We start from the raw sequence: 9589 nt of genomic DNA, 5'->3' as shown, positions 1-9589 counted from the left end.
TGTGTGACTCATTATCTGATGTGTGGAGATCGTTGGTTAAATTCAACATTTACTAATACATAATTAAAATCAAATGTTGTATCTGATAATATTTAATGGACTTGAGCTGACATGAACTAGCAATAAACAGCTGTATTTTTATTAACCAACATTAACAAAGGTTAATAAATACTTGTATTGCTCGTCTGCCAATTAACCAACATTAATTAATAGAACCTTATTGCACACTTACATTTGACTTATTCCCTTCATACATGTATTAAGAATCACAGTTTGACTGAAAAATGATCAAATTTAATATAGCAAAAAAAATCAAAGGTAATGAGCTCAGCTGCGTTTGCAGAGGGATGGTCCATGTAATAAAATGACATAAAATACATTTTAATTTGATGATGTGTGTTTTTCAGCCACTCAAACATTCAGTAATGTCACATACAGCAATATAAAATGATGTTTCATCATAGATTTAAAAATTTACATCAAGTAGAAAGAAACAGTAAATGACACAACATAATATAAAAATACAAATACAGTCATCACATCTCACAGTAATACTGTAACAGCAGAGACACACAATACTGTATCTGTCAATCCAGTGGAAACACATCAAGTGGATTTTAACCAAAATACTGACCGTGTTTATACAGAAACCCTTGTTCTCTACAGCGTAACTAACTCCTCTAACCTCAGTCCAGTGTAGCGCACAACTACTCACAAAACACATTTGATAAAAACCTTGCTAAAGGAAATGAAGAGAAAAAAAGTGGATTCTGAAAACAAAATTCTAGATTTTTTGGGGTATATTAGCAAGGCACACAGTGTATGCTTCAACCAATTTTTATATTATATAAAACACATGCCTGTATTTAAAAGGCCTTTTTGACATGCAAACTGCTATGGACAGCAATGCGTTGACTTTGTGTAAAATATCTTTCTCTTCTTTACAATCATTAATAAAATATAGCATTTCAGCTTTAGTATTTGTGTCTCATTTTCAATGATATCATGTTATCATAAATAGATGCTTTTCATTACACAGGAGGAAGAAAAATATTAAACGATGGCCACATTTAGGTACTGTATCAGTGTATTTACACAAGCTACACTGCACACAACGTTGGAATTATTGCCGCATTATTCATAGTTTTCATGTAATGTTATTTTTACCAGGTTTGTACTAAGTACTAATGTAGTAAGACAGTGATATTTAAAGACCTTGATTGATATTGATGATGCATTCTATATATGTGACCCTGGACCACAAAACCAGTCACATCGGCCAATTTTTTGAAACTGAGATTTATACATCATCTGAAAGTTGAATAAATACGCTTTCCATTGATGTATGGTTTGTTATGATAGGACAATATTTGGTTGAGATACAACTATTGAAAATCTGGAATCTGAGGGTGCAAAAAAATCAAAACATTGAGAAAATCTCCTTTAAAGTTGTGCATTTGTGTTCACGATTGTGCAGCATTCACTCACAAAAATAAATGTTTTATATATTTACGGTAGAAAATTTACAAAATATCTTCATGGAACATGATCTTTATTTAATATCCTAATGATTTTTGGCATAAAAGAAAAATCGATCATTTTGACCCATACACTGTATTGTTGTTGCCACAAATATACCCGTGTGACTGGTGACGTGATCCAGGGTCACATATAAGCCAACAGATATGTTTGTGAACGACCTTATTAATAAAACATACATTGTATGACAGACAAACAAATAAACCTAGAATATGAACACAATGCGCTAACACTTGCATGTTAAGCATATTCCCATAGAAATGCTTGATGTGCAATTTAATGCATCATAAATAACGTGTATATTGACTTTGATCTTTTAAAATCTCAGTGTTTGGACATTAGGGCACGTTCAGCACTCTTCAAGTGTTTTAGATTGTCCCGCTTGTTTCAGTATATGGATCGCAAGTGTCCGAAACTGTGTTTGTTCACGTCTTTGTCTTTCTTCTTTAGAGAGATAATCTAAGTTTTAGTGGCTTGACACAGATGATTGACAGGCCTGTGATCAGTCTGAAAACTATGAATGAAACAATGATTCTATGTATGGAAAGTGGTCACAGTTTATATTTCTCAGTTTATACAAAAATGTTTTTTTTTTTTTTAATCAAGATACAGTACATTAACTGGAGAAGCAAAATGACTTGGATTTTAAGTCTTGCTTTCTGAAGAAAATCATCAAAATGAATTGAGTTTGTGCTTAAAACAAGAATAGGGAAAACCACATTTCTGCAAATATTCATGACCTAAAGTTCCACGAAAGTCTATGTATTCATGTAAAATATAACTTTTTGGGTTTGTTTGTTTTTCCAAAACGTTCCCAGACTTGGAAATTGCTATTTTAAAAATCTATCACTTCTATGCCAGATTTTTCACGACCGTCCAAACCCTGAAACAAGATTATTGTTCTTATCTCACGGACAATTATTATTTTTTTGTCTTGATTTAAGCATAAAATAACTTAATTTTGATAATTTTTTCAGTAAAAAAGACTTCAGATATTAAGTCATTTTGCTTCTCAAGTAATTGTAACTCTCAAGTTAGGTATTTGTTGTGGAAAACGAGACAAAACTCTTTTTTTTGCCGTGCACATTGGCTGTAGATCTAAATGTCCCGAGCTGAAGTACAGTAGACACTGCTTTCTTTTTAGTGGAGAACGCCAGGTTTATCTCCTCTATCCCTCCACTGAAGGCACACGAAGCTTTGCTCAACGTGCCTCGACTCATAACAGCCACTCCTGGCGGCTTTGCCTCTTTCATAAGTCATGATGAGGGTGAGATGTGTGTCAGATGAGTCTTTCTTCCGGAGGCACTTTGAGCACGCTGCCCATCTCTAGCCGAGCTCCTGCGACCTCCTGTTGACTGGGACTGTACGTTCCCTCAGACTGGCGTTTCTTCCGGGTGGTGAGAACCAGGCAAACCAATCCCAGTGCTCCCAGCAGGACAGCGAGACACGCCAGCGGGACGGCCACCAGCAGCCACGGCGTGCGCTCCTCCTGCAGCTGCTTCTACAGGAGCACACGGAGAACATTACAGCCCTGGCATTCACTCATTGCAGGACATGTGGACAAAATGGCGGAGTCATACACACAAAAATAGCGTAAAAACGAATTTCTGAAAAAATACAATATTTCTTAGGGCCCTATTATTGTAAATATTTTTAATATGATATTAAATTGTTACAATTTTCAAATGATTAGATATGCTGTTTGATTTCTTTTTTTTAACATAAAGTGTAATTACTCCATTAAAATGAAATCAAGAAAAAATAAAATGGAAAACATGGAATTTGAAAAATAAATAAATCAAAATACATTTTTGTTAAACTTTTCCTAAAATGTAATTTTTGTTCAACTTTTATTAAAGTGCTGTTAAACGACATACGTTACTAAAATTTTATTTAACCATTAAAACGGAATACCGAACAAATAAGAAAAATTAAACATTTTCTTTAGCTTTAATAAGAAAAAATAAAGCGGATTTCATAGGGCCCTAAAAATTAAATTTATGGTAAACTTTTAATTAAATTCATGATTTCAATTAATTAGACATGGTTTTTGATGGTTAAATAAAATGTTTGTAAATAAAACGGAATTCAGAAAAATGTGGGGAAAAACTAATCCAGAAAAAAAAAAAAAAATTCGAAGGGGAAAAACATTATTTGGCAAAAAATTTCATAGAGGCCCTAAAAATCTAATTTCTGTCACACTTTTAAAAAGAAATTGTTAAATTCATTAGACATTTAATTTAACTATTAAAATGAATTGAATCCAGATATAGGCTAATTGAACAGAAAAATGGAAAACTTTTACTAAATTGTTGTTAAATTGTATAAGTTCCATGATTTAAATGAATTAGGCATGGTTATATTAACACAAAAAAAAGAAAATAAAACCTATTCCAGAAAAATGTAAGCAGAAAAAAACAGAAAAAAAAAAAAAAAATTGGGAAAAAAGACAAACAGATTTGTTAGGGCCATAGAAGAAGATGGATGAAACAAAAGGGCCAAGCATTAACCAGCTGAACGAAGAGAAGCAACATCTCACCGTGTTCTCACAGTTTTCTCCGCTGACGTCCGACACACACTCACAGAGGTAGTGATTGGCTCTGTTCACACACGTGCCTCCATTAAGACACGGGTCCGACTCACATTCATCTATATCCACTTCACATCTGGAAAACAAAAAGTCCTCAGTCTAACTATCGTGCCAACAATTGTATATCTACATTAAAAGATACCACCATTAAAGTGAGGTGGTAAAGCAACTTTTTCTCTGCTAGACTTATATAAACCTGATTACAGATGCAGAGCAAACATCCAGATGTTGCTCACCATTTATATTTTGCATTATAGAGCAAAGTGGACAGACATTTGTGTGCAAATCTGGCAAATTCAATATTTTTCCTGTATAAGCATGATTTGTTTCTGAATAAACATCCTCTGTTGCACTGTTATTGTTACTAAAATTAAAAGTATTAAAAGTCATTTTTGTTCATTGAAATAAAGCTAGAATAAAAAAAAGATAAATATAAGATAATTTTTTTTTTGAAATGCGGCCTATAAACTGAAATAAGTTTAAGTAATGAATATACCAAAACTAAAACGGAAATAAAAATAGATTAAAGCTAAATATGAAAAAAAATAAAAATAAAAATAAAATAGGCTATAAATTTCAAATAAATTAGAAATGCTGCCTATAAACTGAAATAAATAAGTTGAAGTTGAAGTACTAAAATTATTACAATTATAGAACGGATTAAACTTCAGCTCTACAGAAGACAATACTGTCATTATTCTGCTCAAATTATATAGTTCAATACGTGTACCAAAGTTGATCATTTATGAAATAAACTCAATTCAGCGCTCTAGAGAAGATAACAGTGTCAAGATTAAGATCAGTTCAGTTCATTAACAGTGGCAATGCTGCAGCGTACAGTACATCAGTTATGAAGAAAACAGTAACATTATAATATAGCACTGCTTATTTAGCACTGAAACGATATTCCTTTCAAACGCTAGTCGTCCTCTTCCTAGTCCCTTCAATACACTGAAAGGAGTGTTGATCCAGGGACATGTTTGGGTAAAGCATAAGTCCATTAGGCGTAATAATCTGCACATGATGAGTGTGTGTGTGTGTGTGTGTGTGTGTGTGTGTGTGTGTGTGTGTGTGTGTGTGTAGGATCTCACCTCTCTCCGCTGAAGCCGGGTCTGCAGGTACAGTTCCTTCCCCAGGATCCCTCAGTGCAAACGCCTCCATTCTCACAGTCTGAATCCACAACACACTGACGCCATCTGATGACACACACTGAATTATCAATGATCAATAAAAGAAATGACACACTCTCAGGAAAAAAAGGTACAAAATCTGTCACTGGGACGGTACCCGTTCAAAAGGTTCTAATATGTACCATTTAGGCACTAACATGTGCACTATTGATACCAATATGTCCCTCTGAGATACTCATATGCACACGTTAGGTACAGAGATGCAGCATTTGAAAGGGTTCCACCGCAGTCACAGCTTTAGTACCTTTATCACATAATCCATAATGTGAAAATACAACAAGGCTTTATAGATATTAAACTCAATCAAACCAGGGTCCTTTTCTTTGAATATGGATCAATTGGTTCCCAGATAAACTCTGCACAAATCTTCGAAGCAAACTTGAAGTTCCTCCAGCAGTGTTGATTAATAGAGGAACGCATTTGACTTTTCAAGCCTCGCTAACGGGGTTATTATTCAAGTCGCTGTTTAGATTTAAATAGGCAAAAGCTTAAGAGTCGATGTTCGGATCATTATTGCAGTGATTATTGTGTTTCTGTGTTATATGTTTGGCAACAGTTCTTCTACTGTAACCCTCATTGATGGAGTGTGTAGCTTTTCATTTCTTAAACACTCATGTATGATGACGAAACATGATGGTCATATTCCTGGATGACAATGTCAAAATTCATCAGACTCAGATTGTGAAAGAATGTTTGTGAGAAGCATGAAGAATCATTTCCACACACAAATCGTCTCCTAGATTCACTGAAAGTGTTTGTGATGTCCTGGAGGAGACTTTACAGAGAGCTGGACTCTTGCATTGACAATACAACATTAACCCTGTAATGGAAATGAATGTTGTGATGTTATTTCCATCAAGAGGTGCATACATTTTTGGTCAAGATGTTGAATTGACAATGCGCAGGACGATTCATTTGTTCGGCCGTAAAATAAGTGATTGTCAAAATTCCCTATAAAATGAATTAATAATTCCTTTGAGCGATTGTTTCCCTTACAGAGAGATTGTAAAACTAATCTTAATCGAGTGGTTTAGTCCAAATTTTCTTTTAAAATATCTTCATTTGTGTTTTAAAGATGAACGAAAGTCTTAGTGATATTTCACCCAAAACTTTTTGGGTTGAAAATTGTCATCAATTACTCACTCTCATGCCGTTCCAAACCTGGAAGTTTAACTTGATATCATAAAACTAAAACTGAAATAAAAAAATTAAAACTATAATTATTTTTGAGAATAAAAATGACAAAATAATAAAATTACAAAAACTTTAACTAAAAGTAAAATGAAATGGAAGATATAAAAATAAAAACTACATTCAAAATATTAAGAAGAACTATAATAAGAAGCAGCAAATCATCATATTAGAATGATTTCTGAAGGATCATGTGACACTGAAGACTGGAGTAATGATGCTGAAAATTCAGCTTTGATCACGAGATATAAATGACATTTTAACATATATTCACATAGAAAACAGCTGTTTAAATTTGTTATAATTTTTCACTGTATTACTGTTTTTACTGTATTTTTGATCAAATAAATGCAGCCTTGGTGAGCAGAAGAGACCTCTCTCAATATATATATAGATATATATATGTGTGTGTGTGTGTGTGTGTGTGTGTGTGTGTGTGTGTGTGTGTGTGTGTGTGTGTGTGTGTGTGTGTGTATTAGCCAAGTGTCAAGCTAAACAAGTAAGCATTCAAAGATCAGGGGCCGGTTGCATAAACCTCTAAGACTAGTCCTTCAAGTTAGACTTCAATTTTTTTCTTTAAGGCCGTGTGTCCACCAAAGCGTATTTATCCAGCTGAAAACCCTAGTCGCTCTTGCTGAAAACGCCTAGCTATGAGCGCTTGAGAGCTGTTTTGGCAGCGTTTGTTTTTTTCAGTTGAGACGCTTTGCTTGTTATGATACGTAATATCCGCGAAAGTGTTACTAGTGTCTCATTTCACACTTATTTTGTTTCTGTGTTGATTCTATATTAAAATGTCGATACAATGTAACGTATTTTCCTCTGGCTCTTGTTTTAAATTATTTTGTTCCGTTATTATGCTTGTTGTCATCGGTTGACGTTGTATAAGCAGAATGTGGCGGTTGGTCAGTGTGATATTAGTCCCGCCTCTCCACCACTGTGATTGGACGGTTTGGTAAAGTGACTGTGATGAGCGCTGCGTTTTACCCAAAGTTGAACATTCTTCAACTCTCTGCGACCTGTAAAAAACGCAGAGCGCTTCAGCGTGAAAAAAAACGCTTTGGTGGACACACGGCCTAAGACTGTTCATAGCTTTTTTAAATAATTTACATAAAAAAAAAACGTAGATTGGCCTAATTTGTTTCCGAAAAGGAAGATTGACTGCCCCAGACTGACTGCTAGTGGGTCATGCTGGAACTTAAGATACTGTGTTAACATAATGGCTGTTTCTGCAACCGGCCCCGGGCCCCATCATCTGCAGACATCACTCACTGGCAGGACGGGCCCGTGTGAGCAGGTGGACAGACGCAGGTGTGTCCCAGGACCGTCTTCACACACGAGCCTCCGTTCTCACAGCGATGCTCCTGGCACCCGTCCACCTCCTCCTTGCAGTTCTTCCCAGCGTATCCATCAGGACACTCGCACACGTAGTCCCCGGGCAGATCGTGGCACACGCCGAAGAAACAGGGCTGTTGGACACACTCGTCCACGTTCTCCTCGCAGCGTTCGCCCGTCCATCCCGGGACACATGTGCAGGCGAAGAGATTGAAGAGGTCCGTGCAGGAGCCGTTGTTCAGGCAAGGCTCGGAAACACACACGTGGGAGCCGGAGCATCCCAGCTGAGGCTCTGCCGTCCCGCCAACTCGGATGAACCGGGACGTTTGCGGCGCCTCGTCCTCCAGGCGTCCGGAAAACGGTAAATAAACCCCACCGATCCGCACCTCTCCCAAACAGCCGGTGTAGTTCTCCGCCAGCCACACGGTGGAGGAGTTGAAGAAGTCCAAGCCGCCAGACGCCGCCAGACTGGATCCCGATATCCGACCGTCCACGGCCAGCATCCAACGGGACGCTGAGTTCCTCGAGACGGATGAGTAGAGCAACGACACCTGATGCCATTCTCCATCCGAAACGGGGACGTCGCTGGTGAAAGCGTGCACATCCAGACTGTTACCCTCACGAAACTTCACGATCAGCGAGGAGTTCAGGAGCCCCATGCAGAAGAACTCCAGCCGGTCCGAGGCGCGCAACAGCGTCCCGTTCTCCTCGCGCGTTCGCAGATCCATGGAGATCCGCGTCACTGGGAACAACAGGGAGCCGTTGGCACTGAACCTCAGAGCATTGCTCTCAAATGTGGCGTTGGCTAAACCTGGAGTGAGGAGGAGTGTGTTAACACAGGGCGCCACAAGTGTGTTAACACCTTACTTGAACTAATCCAATTATTTACTTGACGTACACTGGAAATGTCAATCATTTAACAATACATTTGCATGGTCACGGTTCTCTGATGTTGGTCATGGTGTGCAAGTAAACTGATCTTTTTTTAGCTAGTGTTTTATTTTAATTGTTTATATTTTACAATTATTTTTCATATAGGGCTACATGACTGCCCAAAAAATGTATTGTGATTATTTTGTCATATATTGCAACTTAGACTTACCATTTTATTATAAAAAAATGACATATATATCACTGTTGTAAATTACAATAAACTATGACTAATCAATAAAAAATGTATGCGATAATATAAAAAAAAAAGTTTACACTACAAGTTAAAATTCTACATGACTGACAAAAAATTTAATTTGAACTTTTACTGTTTTATTACCATTATTAGTTTTAACTCTAATTATAAAAAATGAGAGAAAATATTACAGTTGTAACTTACAAAAAAACTGACTATTCAATAAAAATTTACTTAATATTAAAATGTATTTTACACTAAAAGTTTACATTTACATTTATTCATTTAGCTGACGCTTTTATCCAAAGCGACTTACAATTGCTATATATGTCAGAGGTCGCACGCCTCTGGAGCAACTAGGGGTTAAGTGTCTTGCTCAGGGACACATTGGTGTCTCACAGTGGATTCAAACCCGGGTCTCTCACACCAAAGGCATGCGTCTTATCCATTGCGCCACCGCCACCATGTAAAAGTTAAAATATTACATGATAGCCAGTAAATTATTATTTTGTCATATATTTCAATTTGAACTGTTAATGTTGTTTTTATTATTATTATTATTATAACAAACAAATGACAGAAATATATTACTCTTATAAATTACAATAAACTATGAAAATT

The 9589-nt window shown here is 36.3% G+C and overlaps 1 protein-coding gene across 2 annotated transcripts in view; it reads right to left on the bottom strand.

Annotated features, from left to right (window-relative positions):
- Positions 1-360: 360 nt before the first annotated feature.
- The window catches only part of crb2b (crumbs cell polarity complex component 2b), a 47749-nt gene continuing 38520 nt past the window's right edge, over positions 361-9589 (bottom strand). For both annotated transcript variants that reach the window (XM_082187828.1, XM_082187829.1), the window contains 4 exons: positions 7780-8653; positions 5221-5325; positions 4079-4205; positions 361-3040 (listed from right to left, as the gene is read on the bottom strand). In XM_082187828.1, coding sequence (XP_082043954.1) covers positions 2819-3040; positions 4079-4205; positions 5221-5325; positions 7780-8653 — 1328 coding nt within the window. In that variant the 3' untranslated portion in view covers positions 361-2818. The remainder of the gene's footprint in view (positions 3041-4078; positions 4206-5220; positions 5326-7779; positions 8654-9589) is intronic.

The sequence above is a fragment of the Leuciscus leuciscus genome (assembly GCF_965113295.1).
Source record: "Leuciscus leuciscus genome assembly, chromosome: 13".
In the NCBI taxonomy this organism is placed as follows: domain Eukaryota; kingdom Metazoa; phylum Chordata; class Actinopteri; order Cypriniformes; family Leuciscidae; genus Leuciscus; species Leuciscus leuciscus.
Note: the sequence above shows the minus strand (reverse complement) of the source record. Positions and strands in the feature narration are given on the sequence as shown.